At 39.3% G+C, this 24,145-nt stretch overlaps 2 protein-coding genes across 2 annotated transcripts; one reads left to right on the forward strand and one right to left on the reverse strand.

Moving 5' to 3' along the window:
* Nucleotides 1-742: 742 nt before the first annotated feature.
* On the forward strand, nt 743-13,896 carry chrm5a (cholinergic receptor, muscarinic 5a; the record flags this gene model as incomplete). The annotated part of the gene is made up of 3 exons (XM_084096333.1): nt 743-879; nt 11,218-12,156; nt 13,393-13,896. The coding sequence occupies exons 2-3, from the start codon at nt 11,245-11,247 to the stop codon at nt 13,894-13,896; spliced, it is 1,416 nt and encodes a 471-aa protein (XP_083952459.1). The 5' UTR covers nt 743-879; nt 11,218-11,244.
* Nucleotides 13,897-20,106: 6,210 nt separating this feature from the next.
* Nucleotides 20,107-23,243, reverse strand: LOC311072491 (fibrinogen-like protein 1-like protein). Its single transcript, XM_084097515.1, has 2 exons — nt 22,957-23,243; nt 20,107-21,426 (listed from the first exon to the last, which is right to left on the reverse strand). Exons 1-2 carry the CDS (start codon nt 23,138-23,140, stop codon nt 20,732-20,734), a joined length of 879 nt encoding a protein of 292 aa, XP_083953641.1. The 5' UTR covers nt 23,141-23,243; the 3' UTR covers nt 20,107-20,731.
* Nucleotides 23,244-24,145: the final 902 nt, after the last annotated feature.

Here is a 24,145-nt window from a genome sequence, read left to right on the forward strand (position 1 = left end):
TTACTCTCCAAATGAAATTTTACTAGTAAGAATCCCAATTAGAGAGCACTACAATTGAATTTTTACTAGTCATATGTTTTAATCACGGAGCTCTGCAATTGAATTTTTACTAGTAAGAATCCCAATTAAATAGCTCTCTAATTCAATTAGAGAGCTCTGCAATTATACATACCCGGAATGTTTTTTACTAGTACAATTTTTATTGTAGAACTCTGTAATTAAAAATGAATTGAAGTCAATTAAGACATATGACTATTGTAGAGCTCTCTAATTGTACTTCTTACTAATAAAAATGCAATTATGATAAATAACTCTGGGAACGTTTTAAGCTAAATTGGCTTGCCATAGGGCAATTAACCAGCTAGTTATGAGCGACCGCTCGGCCTCTCGCTGCTCCTGTTTCTCTCACAGCTTCTCTTTTCTTGCTTCTTGACTTTCTCCAGTCTTCACATGACTTTATCAGCGTTCAGTCATCTGTGGTTACTCTCTCTCTCTCTCTCTCTCTCTCTCTCTCTCTCTCCGTCTCTCTCTCTCTCAGTGTGAGCGTCAGCTGCGTGTGTGTCGGTCAGTGAGGAGTCACAGCTCTCTCTCTCTGTCTCTCTCTCTCTCTCTCTCTCATCACTTCTGCTGCTGCTCTCAGGATTCTTCATCTTCATTCTCTCTCTTCATCACTTCTGTGTGCATGTGAGGCGCTGGAGTAACTCGGTCTCACTGTGTTTGTGACATGTGTGCAGGATTCACTGCATGTTTGGATGGAACATTTCGCTCACAGTGGATTTATAAGCGCTGGAGGAGTAAAACTGGAGTCGTTTACCATGTTTACCGCAGGACTTCAGTCCCTGTGTCTTCATGAAGCCGCTGCTGGGACGTGTGGTTTCTGTAAGTACAGCTTCAGTCTCGGTCAATCATGTACGTACTGGGGCTAGTTGTCACACTTTTCCCTCTAGTGAATATCTGTGCAGAAACGCTACGCTTATCTGGACTCCATCATTATTGCAAGCGTTATTGGAACGTTCTGGCAAGGTTCTCTCAAAGATCTTCCAGTAACGTTTATAAAACATTTGTTCAAAGTTATATGGACTAAAATGTTTCAGAAAAAAAAACATTAAATAAATTATGTATAAATAATGTTTTTGTGCTAATGTTTTGAGAACATTATTAAAAACCAGAAAACATGGAACGAATTCTATTAAAGTTACTAGAAGAACATTTGTTTATAACGTTGAGAGAATCTTGCCAGAACGTTCCCTGTTCACTGTGAACGCAGCTGAACCATTCAGATCTTCATTATACATCGAGTCCTGTTGTAACTGTGTGATTGTAGATATTTCGTTCATTAAATTACTTATATAGCACCTTACAGGCTACCACAGTAGCTCCAAAGTGCTGTACATTGCAATAAAAAGCAAAAGAACAACAAGACAAAACATAAAAACATCCATGTACTAATGTACTAAAATGCCAAAGAGTACGATTTCAGATATTTTATAAAAGAGAGACCGAAGCATTGGATGGCGTTTTGAGAGCTTCAGTGACTTCATAAGTGTGTGTGTTCACACAGAATCACCATAAAGCATAAGTGAAGCAGGCGTCAGTCTGGGTCTGTTGAACAGGATTGTGATCCTGAATTTCATTCACACTACAAATGCTTTAACATTCATCGTGTAGAGCAGAAGCAGTGCTGACATCTGATAGAGGTCACTGTTTCTATCCGTCTCTCATCAGAACTAATCACACATGAACACGACACAGATTAGAGGCGGTCAGCCATGATTTTAACGAGTCCTGCAGAGAACTAAAATGAGCCAAAACGCTGGGGAAATGCAAGCGTTCTGACCCGAGACGCTGCAAAACACAGTCAAATCAGACATATTGACTAATGCACTGGAAAAAAAAAAAGGATGTTATTCCTCAGTATTCCGGTCTTGTTTTCCAGCACAAATATCGAAACATTATTAAATCAAGATACATTTACTGGAGAAGCAACGTGACTTGAGAAAAGAAGAGAAATTGAGTTTTTGCTTAAAACAAGAACAAGTAATGCCAGTGGTGTCAGAAAAATAAACTTAATTTAAAGCAGAAACTCACTTCATTTTGATCAATTCCTCCGACAACAAGACTTAATATGTCATTTTGCAGGAATGTTTAGATGTATTTCAGAATGTTTATATATTTGTACTGTGTGACGGAACGGCTGCCTCACCCTTATTATCAGCGTCACCCCGTATATTAAAGGGATTGTTCACCCAAAAATGAAAATTCTGTCATTAATTACTCACCCTTATGTCGTTCCAAATCCGTAAGACTTTCGTTCATCTTCAGAACACAAATTAAGATATTTTTGATGAAATCTGAGAGATTTCTGTCCCTTCATTGACAGCTACGCAACTACCACTTTGACGCTTAAAAAAGTTAATTAGATTGTAAAACTAATCCATATGAATTGAGCGGTTTAGTTCACATTTCTGAACAGATTTGATCGCTTTATATGATGAACAGATTTAATTTAGGCTTTTATTCACAACCTGCGTAACACGAGAATGAACCTCATTGGCTCTTGCTGAAGCTCAAACGTGCTGCGTAACACGAGAATGAACCTCATTGGTTCTCATTGTTGGGTGAGCTTTAAATCGCCACCCTTCACCAGGTTCCCGACAGGAGTGTGTGTGAGAGAGAGGAGGAGCGGTAACACCCAGGACTGGTGGTGTGTGATGAGGCACATCTGAATCTAATGGAGCCTCAACAGACCGGTCTCTTCTCCTCGAGGGCCCAGGAAGGGGAGCATGGAGGGATTCCCACACTGCCATATGGACTGAGCATGTCTATAGACTAAACACGTAATATGCATGTGCACGCCGTCACAGATTAACATTTTTAAGTTTACACAGAGATGATAACGTTTAAAAACTTGCACCTTGGAACCTGTTTCAAAGTTTGCGTTCTCGAGCCACCAAACATTGTTGTCGTGCAAATGAGCATCCGGAACACATTAAAAGTTTTCTGTTTTCGGTTAAAACGGTGTTGTGTAAGCGAATTAATAGTTAATAACTAATGATCTCTGCAACGGAAGTGAATCAATCAAAAACTAACTTTATCTGGACAATAACTTTATTCTAGATCTGCTGTAAAGCCTAAACAATCTGTGTTACTGTAATCTCCTGTTATCACTGTAAAGCTGCTGTGAAACATCTATATTGTTCTCCGGACCTGGACCCATCCTGACTGAACACTGGTCCTTCCTTCACGATTCCCCGGCACAATGAGGACACCAGATCCCCTGTTAAGTTGGACACTTTCCCCCTTCGACACTTCATTCCCTTTTGGGCATTTTAATGTTTTATTTTGGGTTAAATAAAAGCCTGTGTGAGGCCTGATGCCACACCGTCTGTCGTTTCCACAACGAGAAAACAACAGAAAATACTGCAGATTTCATTTTTTGCAGTGTGTTGCACATAAATGAACTGAATGATAAATGGGTTGCAGGATTTTCTGCAGTTTGATGCGTCTGCAGCTTCACCTGAGACTCCAACACACACTCGCCACTGGAGGAAGTTTGTCAGTCGCAGCAGAACTGCAGGGACATTAGACACGGGTCAGATCACCACACACACACACACGCACGCACACACACACACACACACATACACACACACACACGCACGCACACACACACACACACACACACACACGCACACGCACGCACACACACACACACACACACACGCACGCACACGCACACACACACGCACACACACACAGCTGAGGCTCGCTGGAATGTGACGTGAGACGGGAAAACACTGTGAGGACGGAGAGTCTCAGAGGTCATTAGCAGATCCGACTCAAACGCTGCACTTCATCACAGTCAGTGGTCATGGTTCACAGCAGCGTTTATGTGGAAGCTTGTTTCCAACACAAAATAAAAGTCATTGCACGTTTTTATCTCAATTCTGATTCTTTTTCTTGCAATTTGCAAGTTTATATCACAATAAACTTTTTTTCACAAGAAAAAAAAAAGCAAATAATAGAAACTAATATAAATTCAGAAAACAAAATTGTGAGATATAGTCTCGGAATTGTAAGGAAAAAGGCAGAATTGTGATATGTAAACTCAGAACTGCAGGTTATAAACTCGCAATTTATTTAAACTTGCAATTTAGAGGGAAAAAAGTCAGAATTGTGAGATTAAAAGTTGCAATTGACTTTTTTATTCCGTGAAAGTCTTTTTTTTTCTTTCGTACATAGTTTGTTCTTGTTAATAAGTAGTACTAAGTTTAGTTAGTTGGTTTTGGGAGTAAGTTTTCAGTTCTGACACTGTTCTTATATAGTTTTAAACTGGACATTGTAATTTGTGATCTAGTTTATCTAAAGACAATCTCTGAGCTGCAGAATGATTTATTTTGGGTGAATCAGCTGATATGATTATTGATTATAAGAATCAATCTGAAAATGCATCAGTTCATATTTAATTAGACAATGACTCACTTGAATATTTAAACAGAAAATTTCTGAAAATGTTAAATATAAAAATGTTTGCAATTCTTAATGTACTCAATATCTATTAGTTAAAGCTTTTGTCTAATCCGCCTGAGAGTTTAATGCTCAATATCAAACTTCTACTTTTCAGCTCATCAGGATGAAGAGAATGTCAGTGTTTGTGAGCGACAGTAAGATCAGATCATCCGTCAATATACAGTCATCATTTATTCATCTGCTTCCTCAGAAATCTGCCCACCACATTACGCCTTCACACCAGAAACACAGAGAAATATCCGCATACCAGATCTCTCTGCTTTTATCACTTAGATTCAAAGCGGCTCCAAGAACAAAAAAACGAATCAGGCTGCAGATCTTCTCTTCATCGTGTGGTTTGGATCAGCTGGTGTTTTGCTGATTTTTAGAGGCTGTATAAAATCATTGGCATTGACTATCATGCAGCATCATTCTTCTTTTTATCATTCTGCTTTTTCAGGACTGAGTAATACAGTGATTCAGTGTGTATTTCCAGCAAGGATGATGTCAATAACATAATGACAGAGTCGAGAATCATCGGCCGTGAGAGCGCTGAGCCATTATCCTGTTGAAAACACTTGCTGTCAAACATCTCAAAGTATACTCTGAATATCTGTCCGAGATTTGATGAACATGTTTTATGTGCTGCACTTTCCTCTCAATAACACAATAAACACACAACAGAAATGAGAAAGCATCTGATCGTAGAGATGTGGATGTTTGAGATTCACCGGCATCATGTCGACATTAAATCACACTGTTATGAAAGTCTGATTATAAAGTATATCAGAGACTAGATCTGACTATGTGAGACTATAGTTTGAATTAATCTCTTTTCTTTGCATGACTGACGTTACAGTGCAGAACGGCTCTTTCTGCATAATCCTGAACATTGTATAAGCATTAGTTTCATGTGCGATTGAGCGGATGAGGCTCTCGGGAGCGTAACGTCACAGGCTTTTGATTTTTTACTGTAAAACCAGAATGAGTTCTTCACATAAACATCAGTCTCGTTACAAGCTGTTCACACAATGACAATAAAAAAGCGATTAATACAGGAAATTTCTTGCATAAAGCCCCTTTAAACTCAGAATTTTTATTATTTCTTCAGAAAAAAAAAGACTTCATATCTTATGTCATCAGCTAACAGTGAACGTTCTGTCAAGATTCTCTCAAAGTTATGAACAAACGTTCTTACAGTAACATTAAAGGGGACATATCATGCCAAATGCACTTTTTTAGCCCTTAAATGCATTTTGTTGTATATTTGGAGTGTTTAGAAGTACAGAAAATATGAAATTATTCTCTTCAGGTGCTTCGTTGATACCTTTATATTCTGTTTTGGTCATATTTTTCAACCTGTTCCGATTTTTCTGTTATCTATGACGTTTTTTGAACTATTACGTCACAGTATTTGCAGCGGAACTGCCAAATAAGGACATTGACTTCCGGCCCAACACTTCGAGCAATCCGCCATTTTTATTTCTCGCTGCAATTTTGTAGTCCAAGCTAAAGGATGCAGAAGTTACGAGAGGGTAAGTTAAAATGTTCGGTTGTTGGATGTAGTAACCCACACGCTTCATTACACCGTCTAATGTAGATGAACTGCTGCGCTTGTGACAGGGCGCATGTTTAACTGAAAGAACGAGCAGAGAGAGAGACCCGGTCGCGCGTGCGCTCACTCTCTCTCTTCAGAGCCAGGCGAAAGTGTAAACAAGACATCACCGTCTCCAAACTAGACGCTGTTTTGCTCTCTCTCCCTCGCACATTAATCAAAATAAATCTACACGGTGGTAAAAGGTCGGAAGACCAAAGTTTCATGTGTAAATACCATAGACTGTAAAAAAATATGGACGTAGTGTCCGTGACGTCACCCGTAGGTTTCTGAAGAGCATTTTTGAAGCCTAAAGTGGGCGGAGCCGGCCGTCGCCATCTTGGCCTTGCGTCACTCCCGGATAACAGAAAATAGGCAAACAGGCGGGGCGTGAGTGGAGCTGAGGACTGGCCTGGCTATCTGAAATCACCTAGCTCGACGTGACCGAGTTAGCCGATGATGTAAAGCCAATTAAACGATCATATTTTTGCCCTTCGAAATATTATAATAGTTAAAAGACATGGCTACAAGTGAGACTGTGTATTACTTCGAGAGTGTTTGTGTGTGACAGTGATTTATGTGCATACATGTCCGTCACTCTTTCATGGTCCGTCAGCGCGGCATTGCTCAAGTTCGTAGAGAGCTTGCTTATTCAGTCCATTTTAAATTCTAATTTTGGCCGTCTCTCAAATGGGTTAAACCATAGATATATTGCCTTTGAAGTGCAAGTAAATGCGCTAGAAAATCCGCGCTCATTCATGTGCATTTAACTTATTGCATGGACGGAGAAAGCGCCGACGCCTGCAGGTTTTCATCTGGCGGTACATAAGCATAATCCATCTGTTCCGTGAGAGCAGAACGAACGAGCATTTATTGACGTTTTAAATTTGAAAACCCCAAAAAGCAACGAAATTGTCAGACATCCATTAGTGCATGTTCACGGAGGAAAACAACTGAAATACAGCGCTGGTTGTTCTCTCGAACGATAACGACGGAATCCAAAGACGTTGGCTTTGTACCCAAGTATTAAATTGTATGAAATAATCCCGAAAAAAAGCACAAACACTGCAGAGATGGCAAGTTCAGCAGCTAACATTTGCTGAGGTGAAGTGACGGCTAGTAATAACAGCAGACAAACGGCTAGCACTGACAGCGGCAATCCACCTGTCACTCAAGTGGCCACTGGCCACACCCTTAAATTTAAATATTAATCAACTAAACGGACGAGTTATAAAATAATTCACCCCCCTCACAGTTGTTATGAAGGGCAAAATTAGCTGTATAGACCAAAGCCACATAGAGATCCAGGCTGTAAACACATTTTTTTCTGCTGTAAAGTTGGTAATTTTAACATGGGGGAGATACAGATTTGACTCACTTCTGCAGCCAGGCCAAGCGGCCAGTCAATGAATTGCAGTTTAACTCACTTCCGTGTTGGTTTCAAGAGAGAGACGGGGAGGTTGCCGCTTGGTAAATACAGTAACACACCATTGCAATACATCCATATGAAGACGTTGTTCTACAGGTTCGTCGTCTTCATTTTCATCTCGCTCCTGCTCCGACTCGAACATGTAAGGCTGGCTGGACAAGTCTTCCGTTGTTGACATTTTGTTAATAACGTGTGAATAAAAAGTTTCTGTGCCGCTAGATAATCGTATCTCTGCTATCAAACTACAAAAATGGCCGAACGGGGTGGAGTTGAACCGAGTGTGGGCGGGGTATGAAGTGTCTCAATTGTATTTAAAGAGACCGCACCAAAACGAGTTGCTCTCAGACGCACATCAGAAAAGGGGTAGAAAAGGGGCCTGTGGAGCTATAATAATGAGGAATTCAGACCCAAGCATTGCAGTTCCGCTTTATATAGACTACAAATGTATGATTTATATGTAAAAAGGAACAATTTAAAAGCATCTCCTTTAATAGAACGTTCATTCAAAGATATCTCTTTAATAATGTTAGCACATTATTAAACATGTTAAACATTATTTATACATCGTTCATTGAACTTTTTTTTTTCTGAAACATTTTAGTTGGACACTTTTTTAAATGTAACAATTTGTTTCAGAACGTTCAGAGAACATTCAAAAGTAACGTTCCCATAATGTTTGAAGAATGATACAATGGAATGTTCCCTTAACGTCCGCATACCCAAGAAAAAACACACTTAAAACATTAAAAAACTGAATGTTTTGGACGTTCAGAACACATTAAGAAATAACGTTTTTCTAATTTAAAGTTAGCAAGATGTACATGTTTTTGATAGCTGAGATCTTCCTTCTCCAGTAATTGTATCTTGATTTTAAAAATGTTTGGATGTTTGTGCTGGAAAACGAGACAGAAACACTGAGGAAGAGCTTTAGTGCATCACCAGCTACATTGTAACAGTGTTTTATATTAGTGTATCACGTCAGTGATAAAAAGCAAATGATTATTATTCCTTTGGATTTTTCCATGTCTCATGTGTTTGAGGATCAGTGTGCGTCACGTTAAACTCATCCAGAAGGTCCTCAAGTGTTTGTTTGGTTTGTCTTCAGCGTTTCCCTCGGCCTCGGATGATGTTGGCTTTATCATTCAAAAGAAATCACTCGGCTGTTTCCCTGGAAACAAAAAGCCACTGAAACATCATCCGTGTGCCTGTTCACGTGTGCGCGCTTCATCTGAGCATGTGTTCCTGCTGTACATGTACAGTGCAGATGATGTTTAATTTCTGACTCACTTTAGTGCTCTTCAGTCATTTTTGACCGAAAATTGTTACGTAAATTTTTTTTTTTTTTTACTTCATTGGAATGGTACAAAACTTGTTAAAAGGTTTTGCACTTACTGTGTGAACACACACAAAAATCATGGACATGATTGGAACAGGTTTAATGGTCCTGAAAAAAATAGTCACACTTGTGCTCCTTGCGGTCAGAAATGAAGCATTGTAAACGAATGAGAGACGAGTTTCCTCTAGTGGAAGCGTTTGGAACTGCAGCCGAACACACTCACTGAAAGATCATTTACTGAGATATCAGGCTCAAATTTGGAACACAACTTGTTTAGATTTATGGCTTTGAATTTCTCGCAGTTTTAGAGTAAAACTTGTTTTTGAAGATATAGATTTCATATAATATTTTAAAATAGTATTTTTGTGCATTTTTCATAACAATACACGTCAAACTCTGTAACTTTTTTTAAGTCCACTTTTTAAAACTTTTTTTCACTTCAGCAATAATCTGCCAAGTGTTGTCTTTGAAAAGAGATCAAACTTCAGTCTGTTGCTTTATAGCATTCAAGATTTACGACAGTTTACGTTGGAAATTTAATTTTGAGGGCAAAACGTGAATAAATTGATTATAACTAATGCGTAAATAATAATATAAAATCCCCTGATTTCCTGCACTGGTTCAGATGGAGGTTTGCTGGTTATGATGGTTTGGTTACAGCTGCTAGATGCTGTATTTACTGCAGAAGGATGTTCTTCTCAGTGTTTGTGTCTTGTTTTCCAGCACAAATATGTAAACATTCTTAAATCGAGATGTGTCTTCAGTCACGTCAGGCTTCAGATCCCTGTGAGGTTTCACTTCAGTTCTGCTGTGTTCTGTACATCTCACTTCTACCCTCTAGAGGCGCTTCACACACACACACACACACACACACTATCAGTGATGATCAATGAACCATCAGACATTAGGTATGCTTGTTCAAATAGGATTTCAATGGAATAATGGAATGGAATGGGATTTAATGACTCTAAATGGCAGTAAGTATATTAGCTCGACGTTTAATCTTTTACACGGATCATCTATTATATTGAAAGATCATGATGATATTCTATGATGAACTAAATTAATGAATCTTCAAATACTGTAATAAACTTCTTTAAAAACATTTCGGATGATTCGAGCACTTTAGAGAATTCAGTGACTTGGACTTGAAGGTTTCTAACAAACACAATCTCTTGATATCATATTCTGATATTGTTCCTGACAATTATCTAAAAAATACATGATAGTTTCTAAGGAGTTATTTTAGTTTATATTTAGTTTATACTATACTATTATAGTTTTATTCATATTTTGAATTAGTATTTATTTTTATATATTCAGTTTTCATTTTACTTTCAACTTAATTCTTTGTATTTTTATGGGATTTTGACATATTTTTAGTTTTTATTTATTTATATTTATTTACAGTTAGACATTTTAGTGCTTTGCAGTTTTTTCATCTAGTATTTGATTTTATTTCAGCTTTATTTCCATTAACAGAAATGTTTTTATAGTTTTGGTTAAGGACAATAACCCTGGATTAAAGGCGCAGACTATTTAGGTTTATTTTATTTTTATTCCATTTTCAGTTTTATTTTTTAATTTATTTCCAGTTAGATTTTTTTTATCTAATATTTTGTTTTGTTTTGTTTCAGCTTTATTTCAATTAACACAATTTTTTGATGTTTTTAGCTTTAGTTGTTGATAATAACCATGGACAGACTGGTTGATTTTTTTTTCAGTTTTTATTTATTTCCAGTTTGATATTTTAATGCAATATTTTTTATTTCATTTAGTTTTTTATATATAATATTTATATTTTATTTTAGCTGTATTTCACTTAACAAAAATGTTTTGATAATGATAATAACCCTGGACTAAATGTCCATTTATTTTTATTTTATTTTTATTTTATTTTCATTTTCATTTTTTTATTTGCTTCCAGCTAGATATTTTAGAACATATTTCAGTTTATTGCTATGCAACATTCCAAGTTTACTTTGTTTTTCATCCAAAATTTATATTTTATTTGGGTTTATTTTATTTTTTATTTATGTCCAGTTTGACATTTTAATATGACATTTCTAATTTTTGTTTAGATTAAGTTGTTTTATCTGATATTTTATTTTATTTCAGCTGTATTTCACTTAACAAAAATGTTTTCAGTAGTTTTAGTTAACGATAATAGCTTTGTATTAAACATCCCCAGACAGCAACATAGTGTCGGCTCAGATCCGGCCCACATCTGGAACATGTGGATTCAACGCCTACCGGATGTGGGCCGACACTATGTTGCTGTCTTGGTCCAGAGCTAATAAAAGAGAGAGCTTCTCATCTGAAGTCACTGTTCGGTTTGTGTTTGTGCAGGAGATGGACGTGCCGAACCACGTGTGAATGGAGAACCGCGCCGCTGCTATCATCATGAACATCAGCGCTAACGTCTCAGATGTCCTGTTCACGCACAGTCTATGGGAAGTGGTGACGATCGCTAGCGTCTCCGCCGTGGTGAGCCTTGTGACCATCATCGGGAACGTTCTGGTGATGCTGTCCTTCAAGGTGAACAGCCAGTTGAAGACGGTCAACAACTATTACCTGCTTAGCCTAGCCTTCGCAGACCTCATCATCGGCGTGTTCTCCATGAACCTGTACACCTCATATATCCTCATGGGCTACTGGGCTCTCGGAAGCCTAGCCTGTGATTTATGGCTAGCGTTGGATTATGTGGCTAGTAATGCCTCTGTGATGAACCTACTGGTTATTAGCTTCGATCGCTACTTCTCTATAACCAGACCACTGACGTATCGAGCCAAACGCACGCCGAAGCGAGCGGCCATCATGATCGGATTAGCTTGGCTCGTGTCTTTCGTTCTCTGGGCGCCACCGATCCTCTGCTGGCAGTATTTTGTGGGAAAACGGACGGTTCCTGAACGACAGTGTCAGATCCAGTTCTTCTCCGAGCCTGTGATTACTTTCGGGACGGCGATAGCCGCTTTTTATTTTCCTGTATCCGTCATGACTATCCTTTACTGTCGGATATATAAGGAAACCGAGAGACGCACTAAAGATCTCGCCGAGCTTCAAGGCGTAAACTCTTCGCCGAACTCCAGTGGCGAGACTCAAACCGTTCGCTCGTGTTTTGGCTGCAAGCATACGAGCGAAAGCATACAAAACTCGACTCCTAAACCGGCCGAGTTCAACAGCTACGCTTCCTCCGAGGACGAGGAGCGATCGACGTCTCCCGGCGTCTTCCAGGCGTCCAAACGCAAACCCGACGAGCAGAACTACTTCAGAACAAGTCCTACCCTGGTGAAGAAAAATATGCTAAGTATACTTGCAGCTAGACTAATTCAGGACACTTCAAGTGTGTTAATGATTAGTTAAAGGTGCAGTGTGTAATATTTAGGAGGATCTGTAGACAGAAATGCAATATCATATACATAACTATGTTTTCAGTGGTGTATAAAGACCTTACATAATGAAGCGTTATGTGTTTATTAGCTTAGAATGAGGCGTTTCTCTCTACACACACCGCGGGTCCGCTTACATCGACATGTTTCTACGGTGGCCCTGAACGGACAAATGCGTTTCGTCACTATGTTGTTCTTCGTGTAAAGAAGCGAGCTAAAGTCAGCGAATAAAACACTGACACAATGATGAACAAGTCACAATAATATTCACAATAACATAATTTTACTGAATAATCAAGTAAACATAATTTATTAATTTATCTTTGTAAAGAAACCTCAGTGTTTAACTGGCTACTCTCTGCTGTCTGACGACGACATCACTTCCTGTCGGCCACCGTAACTTCTGTTGGGTGCAGTTCACAACATCACCACTAGATGCCGCTAAAAATTACACACTGCACCTTTAACTTGAAGTGTGCTATTTTGGAACAACTAATTTTGTACTATGTTTATTTTAGTTGTAATTAAATTGTAGTAAAGCATAGCTTTTAAGTGTATTTAGTGTACTTTTGTGTGCTAAATTGGAACAACTTCAAGTATACTTTAAGTATATGCCTTTGTTGGGACTAATTACATGCTTGATTAGTGATATTAAAGTGTACTATATTTGCGTTACAAGTACATTACAAATTCATTGTGAGTGTCTTCGAAACATACAAGCAATATATCATAAGTGTATTATATTTGAGTAAAAAGTATATGTTCATTAATTAACCTTTGGCTTATTCCAAATACTACAAATTGCACATTTTGTCTTCAATAACAAATGCACATTAATAAACAAATAATACTTAGTTATACTTTGTACAATATACTATTGCATACTATAACATTTTCAGCACAGAGTTAAAAATATACCTAAAATGTATTTTTAATAAAGTGCAAATAAATACACTTTTAAAAAATAAACAGACTTTTAAAGTGTGTTAAAAGTTGCATTGTGAAACTAGGTAAAAGCATGATCCTAATATACTTTTAATATATTTAAAGATAGTAATAATTTTTGTTAGTATATTTGCAATGTACTATTGAAAAAGGGAATATATTTCTCAAATACACACTTTTTTTTCACTAGGGTACACGGAGCAAGAAGTGCGTCTCGTACAAGTTCAAACCAACCGTTCCACTAAAGAACACCAACGGAGACGCAAAACCCTCGTCTTTCTCATCTGCCGAATCCGTGAACGCACCGTCCTCCTCGTCTTCCTCCAAACCCAACGACTGCACACTAAAAAGCCAGATCACCAAGAGGAAGAGGATGGTGCTGATCAAAGAGAAGAAGGCGGCGCAGACTCTGAGTGCCATCTTGCTGGCCTTCATCCTCACCTGGACGCCGTATAACATCATGGTGCTGGTGTCCACCTTCTGCTCTGACTGCATCCCGCTCTCACTCTGGCATCTGGGATACTGGCTGTGTTACGTCAACAGCACCGTCAACCCCATGTGTTACGCGCTCTGCAACAAAACCTTCCAGAAGACCTTCCGCATGTTGCTTCTGTGCCAGTGGAGGAAGAAGCGTGAGGAGGAGAAGCTATACTGGTGCGGGCAGAACCCGACGGCGGGCGGCAGACTCGCCTGAGACCCGCCTGAGATACGCCTGAGACCATCGGCAGACTCGCCTGAGAGCCGACTGAGACCCGCCTGAGACTCTCCTGAGACCTTCGGCAGACTCGCCTGAGAGTCACCTGAGAATCGCCTGATACCTTCGGCAGACTTGCCTGAGACTCGCCTGAGACCCGCCTGAGAGCCGACTGAGACCCGCCTGAGAGCCGACTGAGACCCGCCTGAGACTCTCCTGAGACCTTCGGCAGACTCGCCTCAGAGTCGCCTGAGACCCGCCTGAGACTCTCCTGAGACCTTCGGCAGACTCGCCTAAGACTCGCCTGAGACCCTCGGCAGACTCTCCTAAGACTCGCCTGAGACCCTTGGCAGACTCGCCTGAGACTTTCGGCAGACTCGCCTGAGACCTTTAGCAGACCCGCCTGAGACCCGCCTGAGACCCACCTGAGACTAACCTGAGACTTTCGGCAGACTCGCCTGAGAGTCGCCTGAGACTCGCCTGAGACCTTCAGCAGACTCTCCTAAGACTCACCTGAGACCTTCAGCAGACTCGCCTGAGACTCGCCTGAGACTCACCTGAGACTCACCTGAGACTCACCTGAGACTCGCCTGAGACCTTCGGCAGACTCGCCTGAGACCTTCAGCAGACTCACCTGAGACGCCCCAGATTCATCAGACAACTGACTTTACATTACTATCACAGGAGAGAAACCAGTTTTACCGTCAACTGAAAAGTTTTGATTTGAAATGTTTCTGAAAGAGTCTCTTCTGCTCACCAAGGCTGCATTTATTTGTTGAAAAATACAGTAAAAATTATTAGGGAACATGATATATTGGCGACCATATCGGTATCAGCCGATATATGTTCATTTTCAATGTTAGCATCATCGGCCTGATAAGAAAATTTTGCTGATATATTAAAGCCGATGAATAATGTATTATTTCCTTCAGCTGAGACACGTCAGATGTGCGCTGTTCAACATGATGGTTTTGAATTGCTTGAAATATGATTGGAATCACTTCAAAAAGGAAAATCCAGTTAAAGTGCAACATGTGCAGCACAAGTCTGTCATATAGGCTATATCAAATTATAATGAGAACATTATGGTGGGACTTTTGTTTTTGTAATCGTGGTCTCAAAAATTATATAAAAATTTGGATTTAGATTTATTCGCCAATATATTGGTTATCGGCTTTCAAATATAAAGAATTATTGTTATCAGTATCGGCCAAAAATGTTATATCGGTGCATCCCTAAAAATTGTGAAATTATTCCAATGTAAAACATCTCGGTTACATATGTAACCCTTGTTCCCTGAAGGAGGGAATGGAGACGTTACGTCAAAATGTCTGACGAATGGGGTCTCGCCCGAGAGCCCAATCACCTTCAAGTTGCAAAAAATGAGCCAATGGTATGCAAGGTACCTTGGTCTGCGGAATGTGCATACTCGCATTCATGTTCTTCGCTGAGGAGCCGAGAGGTGTGTCCCGGCTGTACAGCGGTTGTGGCAAGGGGACATAACGTCTTTTAGTCAATCACGTTCTACGTTACGTCAGAACGTCTGACGAATGGGGTCCTATCCAAAACGCCACAATGGCGGTCTTCCAGTGCCTGGCGCAAGCCTGTCGTGAGGCCAGCACAACCGAAGAGCTTGGGTGAAGACAGGGGAAGAGGGGAACGAGAGTGGCGAGGCGTTGCGTCACCCACTGTCATCTCTGCCCTCTTGGGACCCAGAGGTAGAGTTTGTGTCAGTTCTTTCTTTGACAAATTGGGTACCGCCAGCCGTGAGGCCAGTGGCGGAAGAAAAAGAGAAGGAGAACAAAAGATTCTCCTCCGGCCCTCCTCCGGGTGAAGGAGTGGTCCTGCTACCATCTCCTGAGGAACTACACACTCTAACTCCAGGTTGCCCGTCTCAGGGTTGCCCACTGGGGCAGAATATGTTTGAACACCTCAGACTGCTGGGTAAAGTCCTCAACCGCACCGCCGAAGAGGCCAGCCTGGGGAGTTGAGGAAACGGGTTCGCTCAGATTCCCTCATATCTGTCAGGTTACGGCATAGGTGGTGTTCCTGGACCACCAAGGTGGACATCACCTGGCCCAGGGACCGTGCAGTGCGCACCTCCTGTATTAGCCCTGGGTCAGCACTGCCCTCGTGCATCTGTTTGAGCACCTTGGTCTGGTGGACCTGCAGAATGGCCATGGCCTCTGTAAGCCTTAGTTATGAGAGTGGAAGAGAACTTACAGGCCTTGGACGGGTGCTTGGGGTCTCCACGCCAGGTGGAGGCGCTCTGAGGACACAGTTGCATCGCAACAGAGAACTCCACTGGGGTAATCCCAGCATAGCCCTTGGCCACCCCGCCGTCGAGGGCAGTGAAGGCGGAGATAGGCCCGGAATGGTTACGGGCAGTCAGAGGTGCCCTCCACGAACTGGTGACTTCCTCATGCACTTCCGGGAAGAATGGAAGTGAGACCTAAACTCACTTTAGACTCGGGGCACAGTGGAGGGTTCCACTCAAGCCCGATGCTCTCGGCTGCCCGGGCAAGCATGGCCGTCAGCTCTGGATCAGACTCGGGCAAAGCTGTCGTCCCAGATAGTGTTGTCAGAAGTACCGACCTCGGTACAAAGTTTTTACAAAAACTTTCAAACACTTCCATGTGCTCTCAAACGCTCCCGTGCATTGATCATTGTAGCCAATCACAGACATATCCGATGACAAGTAAACACAATGGCCAATCAGAGGTGTTTACGATTCCGCTCAACAGCACTCAAAGCGGCACATTATTAAAATTTCAAGTCGGTACTTTTGACAACACTAGTCCCAGAGGGAGGCAATTTACCAGAGGACTCAAGCCCATCTTGTGATGCGGCGATCGACATCTGATCATCCGCCGGTGCCCCGAATGAAACGCTGGGTCGCTGCAGAGAGGAGCCAGCAATCTCATCCGGAAGCACCACAGTTTGCGATGCCAGAGAGGGGCGTGTGGCCCGAGGAGGTCGGCTTGTCGGGGAAGCCCACACCATCACCCTGACATCAGCCGAAGTAGCCCTCTCACGGGAAGAGGAACTAGATCGGTGTATGGCAGAGGGGACTCTACCTCGTCTGAGGGTCGCAGCTTTGATGGTTTACCACGATTTACCACATTCTAGTATGATTTGCTATGATTGCCCACATTGCTAGCATGATTTACCTTGATTTACCACGTTCTAGTATGATTTACTATGATTATAACATGATTTACCATAGTTTACCATGGCTTACCATGTTATTAACACATTTTAAAACTTAGTTAGTCGTTATTAGCATGTAGCTATTCACTGCTAGCTTGCGTAACATGTTGGAAGTCCTGTTTGCTAGCATGAGTCAAAAGAATTGACCAATGGTCATCCTCCCACAGTGGGTACATGACTCATCCACGAACGCTGAAAGCCCAGACACGTGAGACAGCCCTCGTGACTGTCAGACGGAGGCAGAAACACACGGGCGAAGTGACATCTTTAAAAAGACGCACCCGTGCAGCTCTTTTAGAGAAATAAGCTCTTTTCAGTAGTGCTGAAGAGCACAGGGGAGATCAAAAGCTCTTTAGCGATCTCCGCTGAACGCGCCGTCACACCAACACAACACTGAAGAGACTTGACTCGAAGATTTTCAAAACGAAAGTGATCGTAGAGCACAATAACACTCGGCTCCGAAGCGAAAGCATGAATGCGAGAATGCTCGCGCTGCTCTTTATATTCCCACACAGCGGGGTGGAGCTTGCGATGCAAATCCCGCAGACCAAGGTACTTTGCACACCATTGGCTCGTTTTTTTACATCTCGAAGGTGATTGGGCTCTCGGGCGAGACCCCATTCGTCAGACGTTCTGACGTAACGTAGGCCGTGACTGACTGAAAGGGAAAAGCTGTTTTCTATGTGAATATATAGTAAAGTGTAATCTATTCCTGTGATCAAAGTTGAATTTTCAGCATCATTACTCCAGTCTTCAGTGTCACATGATCCTTCAGAAATCATTTTACATTGTTTTACATTCTAATAATATTTCACTGTTTTTACTGTATTTTTTGATCAAACAAATGCAGCTTTGATGAGCAGAAGAGACTCTTTCAGAAAGATTAGCAAAACTTTTGACCGGTAGTTTAGTTTACCCCAAATATGAACTGTCCCCCCCCCCCCCCCCCCAAAAAAAAGTCCTAAATGTACCATAAAACTGGCCCATGTGAGTCTCTCAGTCTCCTGTAAATCTATACCATGTTTGCAAAGGGAATGATTGAGTTAAAGGGAAAGTTCGCAAATTTTCAACCAGCTTTGTGTCGTTATAGTGTCTGTAAATGAACGATGTGATGTAAATGATCTCATCTGAACCTGATCTTTCAGTATATTTCTCAGCATAAAGGATGAATTAAAGCTCCAGGAATCGGATGTCTGCATTTCTGTGCTCCCAAAATCAAAAGTGCATTATAGGCGTTGAAGTTTTTGGGAAAATGCAACTCGTTTTTTACAGACAAGTTTCATTAAAAGCCCATGTTTCCAGTCGAATTCCCCCATTAATATTTTCATATGTGTGAACTTTTCCTTTAACTCTGTCCTAACTCTTGAGTTCATCTGTAAAGCAGATGTGTGTAATCTTCTTCGGATGTTGTGATCCTTTATGGAAATAAACCTCCCACCATTATCAAATATGAGGGATGATGGAGATCCAGTTGTAAGAATATGATGAAAGAGATTGAGTTTCACGAGTGCAGAACAAACACACCATCATGCTTTTGCTCAGTGATGATTTCATTCATGTTTTGTTTCTGTCACAGTCTAAGGGCTAATGTACATTTCACAGGCTTGATGTCGACTGTACCCTCTTTAAATGCCTTACTGTACCATTATAAGAATGACAGAAGGAAACTCAGAAACAGCTTAATTTCTCCTGGTGTGATTTCATCCCAACGGATCTGGATGTTTCCCGCTGTCGTGTTGATGAAGCTGGTTTAAATGTGCCGTAAACAACTCAATGAAGGTGAACAAACATGTCAGAACGTTATATTTTCATCGGCTTTATTGCTTGGAGGATTGAAACCGCACTGCAGAAAGCATCAGTGTTTCGGTCTCGTTTTCCAGCACAAATATCTAAACATTCTTAAATAAAGATTAATTTACTGGAGGAGCAAAATGACTGAAGATCAGAAGAGAAGTTTATGAAAATTAAGTGAGTTTGTGTTTAAAACAAGAAATAATCTTATTTTCTCTTTGAATTAAATGTATTTTTCTGACTCCACTGACACATATTTGTTCTTGTTTTAAACACAAACACTTCATTTTGATACATTTTTCAGAAACAAGATTAAATAGCTTCAATCATTTTGCTCCTCCAGTGAATGTATCTTGATTTAAGAATGTTTAGATATTTGTGCTGGAAAACCAGACAGAAACACTATAATCTGCAGTGCGTCTTCAGTCTGTTAATTCCCTGTAATTGTGTGTGTGATCAGTTTTATGAGACTTTTTGCACTTCAGTACAAATAAATCTGATGTTTAAATGTTTATTTAATTTTATGTTTATAAAAAAGAAATAGATAATTGATCATCATGTGTTGAATGGGTTAATAATTCAACCCTACACTGCACAAAAATCACATCTGGCTCAGGGTTTTTGTTTGTCTTGTTTTCCAACTCAGTTATCTCTCCTTTAGAAGCAAAATGACAAGAAGAATTTTTTTCAGAATGTAACAGAAATCTAACAGAATTTTGTGAAGTTTATGATTAAAACAAGAAAAAAGATGTTTGCCATTGAGGTCAGAAAAATAATTTTGTTTTTCCTTTTAATTCAGATTAATTTTCTTTTCTTATTCGCAAACAACAATTATTTTAAAGTCCCTGTAGTCAATAATTGTATCCCTTAAAACTCATCTTTGATCAGCAAAATGACAAATTTAAGTGTTTTTTCCTTGAAAAAATTGCCTCATTTAGTATGCGCGGTGCCATGAATATGCAAATGAGCCCCGCCTCCACTCACTCACTCACTCAGCTCAGAGATCCACTGGTTGACGATCACACGTTGATCTGATTGGTTACAAGGTAGTTTGTGACGTCAGAAACACCAGCGATTTCAAAGCGTGTTTTTGAGACTGTCTTTGGTTCACTGCAGTTTTAAGGAGGAAATACTCAGCAATGGAGTCGACTTATGAATTTACACATGGTTTGTCTTAAAGCAGATTAAAAACACCACAGACACATAAACAACATTAAAAACTGGATTTTCACCAAGTCACCTTTATTTATATAGTGCTTTTAACAATACCGATTGTTTCAAAGCAGCTTTACAGTGATAATAGGAAATTAACGGAACAGAGATTTTGGTTTTACAGTAAATACATCTTGTTTAAAGGAAAAATTTGAAAAATTTTGGATTTTGAGCTGAAATTTCACAAACACATTCTGGGGACTCCTAGATTTATATTACATCTTGTGAAAAGGGGCATAATATGTCACGTTTAAAGCATATTAAAAACACCACATAGACATATAAACAACATTAAAAGCTGGATTTACACCACAGGGGGATTTTAATTAAAAACATCACTAAATGTTTTTTTCTGTGAGATACATCTCCAGTAATTCATCGGTCACACTTTATTTTACAGTGTCCTGTATTTTACAGATGTTACATGTACTTACCATAGCAATAACAGTAAATTATGCATAATTACATGCAACTAACCCTCAACCAAATCCTAATCCTACCCTAACCCTATAGTAAGTACATGTTGTTTATTATTACTCAGTTCTTAAATGTATAATTACATTGTAACAATGACACTAAAATAATGTACCCGATTCATGTTGTTTGAAGGATGTTTAGATGCTCAGAGCTCGTCTCTGGCACAGTCTCCGGAGCGAACGACCTTGACCTGATCTGAAGGTCTCACCATCATCCAGGCGTACTTGCACAGGTGCTCTTTATTACAGTCCTTCTGCCAGTAGATGACGTTCCTGCGGTTGAGGTTCGCGCCGGCGCACGCGTCGTACCACCACCCCCCGCCCGCGACGCCCTGGAACTCCAGCTTAGCGCAGTTCTGGAAGTAGTTGTCGTTGTCCCGGTCTCGGGTGGTGAAGCGCTGGTTATCGTGAAGATAGTTCTCGGTGTCGAGCGTGAGCGCGTCCGCCGCCGTGCCCTGAAACGGACCCAAACGCAGACGGTACTGGGCGTCCTCGTCCTCCACCAGAACCGGGTCGTACTCGCCTGTCTTGGTCATCGCGTCCTGGTCCACGAGCTTGACGGCGAGCTTGTAGCGCACGGGTCCGCCGGTGAGCCGGTGCAAGTGCTCGTTGCCCAGCCAGTGGTTCCCGGTGAGCGACCCGAAGCCTTGCTTATACTCGGCCCAGGTTCTGTCGAAGTCCACGCTGCTGTTGACCGTGATGTGCTGGACCACCGTCCACCCGCCCTCGCTCATGGCACAGAACACCGCGATCGGCGAGTCTCCAGGTCGGATCAGGTACAGCCCGTCCCGAACCTGCCCGCCTGCGCTCTGCCACAGCTCATGACAGTCCCGGGGAATCTCTGAGAGAACAATAAATAAATTAAAGCTTTATATAGCTATATATCATACTAAAATACTAAAATTTGTGCTGGGCAACGATTAATCGCGATTAATCGCATCCAAAATAAAAGTTTGTGTTTACATAATATATATGTGTGTGTACTGTGTATAATTATTTAATCTCTGAGAGAACAAGCGACACCATCAGACTCTTTATTCATCCTCCGCTCTGACTGCCGGTTCATCAGTGACGCTGTTCTTATTGTTTAAGCTGGAAGCATTACAAATCGTTTTTGGAAATAAAACTGGAATAAAATATAACTATTAAATCAAAATCTTGCCTTGGCACCTAACTGAAATAAATGTTTAAGTTGAAGTTCTTACATTTGTAAAAAATAAATATATATATATATAAATATATATATATATATATACATATATATATATATATATATGTATATATACATATATATATATATATATATATATATATATATATATATATATACATATATATATATTGATATATATATATTGATATATATATTGATATATAATGAAAGCTAAATTGACATTTTAAAAAAGAGAGAGAAAAATAAACATGTTGCCTTGGCAAATAACTGAAATAAATATGTTTAAGTTGAAGTACTAACTCTTCTAAAAAAAAAATATATATATATATATAAAACAATTTTTTAAATAGATTAAATCCAAATAGAAATATAAAAAATAAATAAGAAATGCTGTAATAAATATAAGAAACTGTAATAAATGTTTAAGTTAAAGCCCTACGTTGTCTAAAATAAAACACAATAAAATATTTACAAGAATATAAAAATAAATCAAAGATAATGGCATCTTGTGGCAAAGCATCTCTGAAATATATATATATATATATATATATATATATATATATATATATATATATATATATTCAATCTTTAATTAATTTATATATATATATGACTATGCAAAAATTTAAATATAGGTTTAATTTATTTTTATATTCTTTTATATATTTTATTGTTGTTTTAGAAATTTTAACTTAAACACATTTTCTTATATTTATTACAACATTTCTTCTTATTAAACATATTTATAAATATGTTGAAGTTGAAGTACTTAACATTTAAAAGACATAAAAAAGAAATGTTATTACTAATAAATATATGTTTAATAAAAATACATGTTGTAATAATTAAAAGAAACTGTAATAAGTATGTTTAAGTAAAAATTTCTAAGAAAACATGCTTGTCTTGATAATCTTTAATCATTTCATTAATCAGAAGCCATTATCTCTAACCTGATGTAATTATATGAACACACCCTGAGTCCTACTTGAACTTTGACCTCTGCTCTAATGGCTCACACTGTGTTAGTGGAGTAAAGTTACGAAAAGTGCCCTAAATTCACTCAAACAAACTAGTGTTTCTATATATCTGAAAAATGAGTGCCTCAATAAACACGTTTTTGAGTTTGATTTACTTGATCTTATGACTTCATAAAGATGCAGGACTAAAGAGATATTGGAGTATTAACTGTGATCTGACCTTTGTGTCCGAGGTTCAGGATGAGTTTGTGCTCTTCGGGCTCCAGCATATGCATGTTTTCAGCAGGAGACGCTTCAGACGGATCACGGGCCAGCAGAACCAGAACCAGACAAACCCACAGCATCCTCATCCTCGCTCCTCGATCCGTGCGACTGGGAGAATCCCGAGAGAACGAGCCGCTCATATCAGCTCTGGACTTCAGCACTGAAGGCTTTATCTGGACTCTTCACTGTACGCCAGTTTCACTTTATCTGATTCACTTCAGCCTTTGACTCTGTGTTGCAATGACCCGATTACCAGCCGAACCCAGACCTCCGGCACTCACATGTGGAGCTGACACACACCAGGAAACAGGTCAAATAAACACGTTTGAGTTGAAGTGCTAACATTTCTAAAAATTAAAAATAATAAAGTGAAATATATAAATAAAATATAAATATTAAAAAAAAAAAAAAAATCCCATAAATCTTAAACTAAAATTGAAAACTAAAAATATACATAAATATACATAAGTGAATTGATAATATTAATAAATACTGTTCTTTTTCTATACTGTTATTTAGAAATTAACATTTCTATAACTAATATATATTAGTTATATTATTAAATATATATATAAAACATTTTAATGAAAAAGCACATAAATCTTAAACTAAAATTGAAAACTGAAAATATTAAAATAAAAGTGAATTGAAAATATTAATAAATACTACAGTATATACAAAAAATATACAGACAAATAAAATAAAAAGGTTCATGTTTTCATGAACACGACCAGATTGTATTTCACCTCAAACTGCTGGAATGTGACTTTTAAAAAAAAAAGTATTTTATACATCATGGTTAATTTATGCTGATTTTGGACAAAAATATATATTTTTCAGCACTGTATTACAGCAACAATAATGAGATATTTGGAAAATATATTGTGGAAAATATTGTGACAATATTAAACAGTTTGATAATTGTTGAAATTCATTTTTATTTTCTGGTGATTTACAGATTTACAGCAGTGGATCATCATTCATCACACAGACGGCACAAGATCAGTGTTTTGATGAACTTTGTGTTTAGTGCACAGAGAGAGAAAGAGAGAGAGAGAGAGAGAGAGAGAGAGTGTGTGTGTGTGTGTGTGTGTGTGTGTGTGTGTGTGTTTGCTCTACTAGGAGAATAACACACACACACACAC

The sequence above is a fragment of the Abramis brama genome, assembly GCF_963993115.1.
Source record: "Abramis brama genome assembly, chromosome: 21".
NCBI lineage: Eukaryota > Metazoa > Chordata > Actinopteri > Cypriniformes > Leuciscidae > Abramis > Abramis brama.

Excerpts from the sequence above, each read along its gene's own strand:
- LOC311072491 (XM_084097515.1), bottom strand. The coding sequence starts at position 23,140 with ATGAGCGGCTCGTTCTCTCGGGATTCTCCCAGTCGCACGGATCGAGGA. Across the intron at positions 21,427-22,956 it reads CCTGAACCTCGGACACAAAG|AGATTCCCCGGGACTGTCAT; the intron begins GTCAGATCACAG and ends TTGTTCTCTCAG.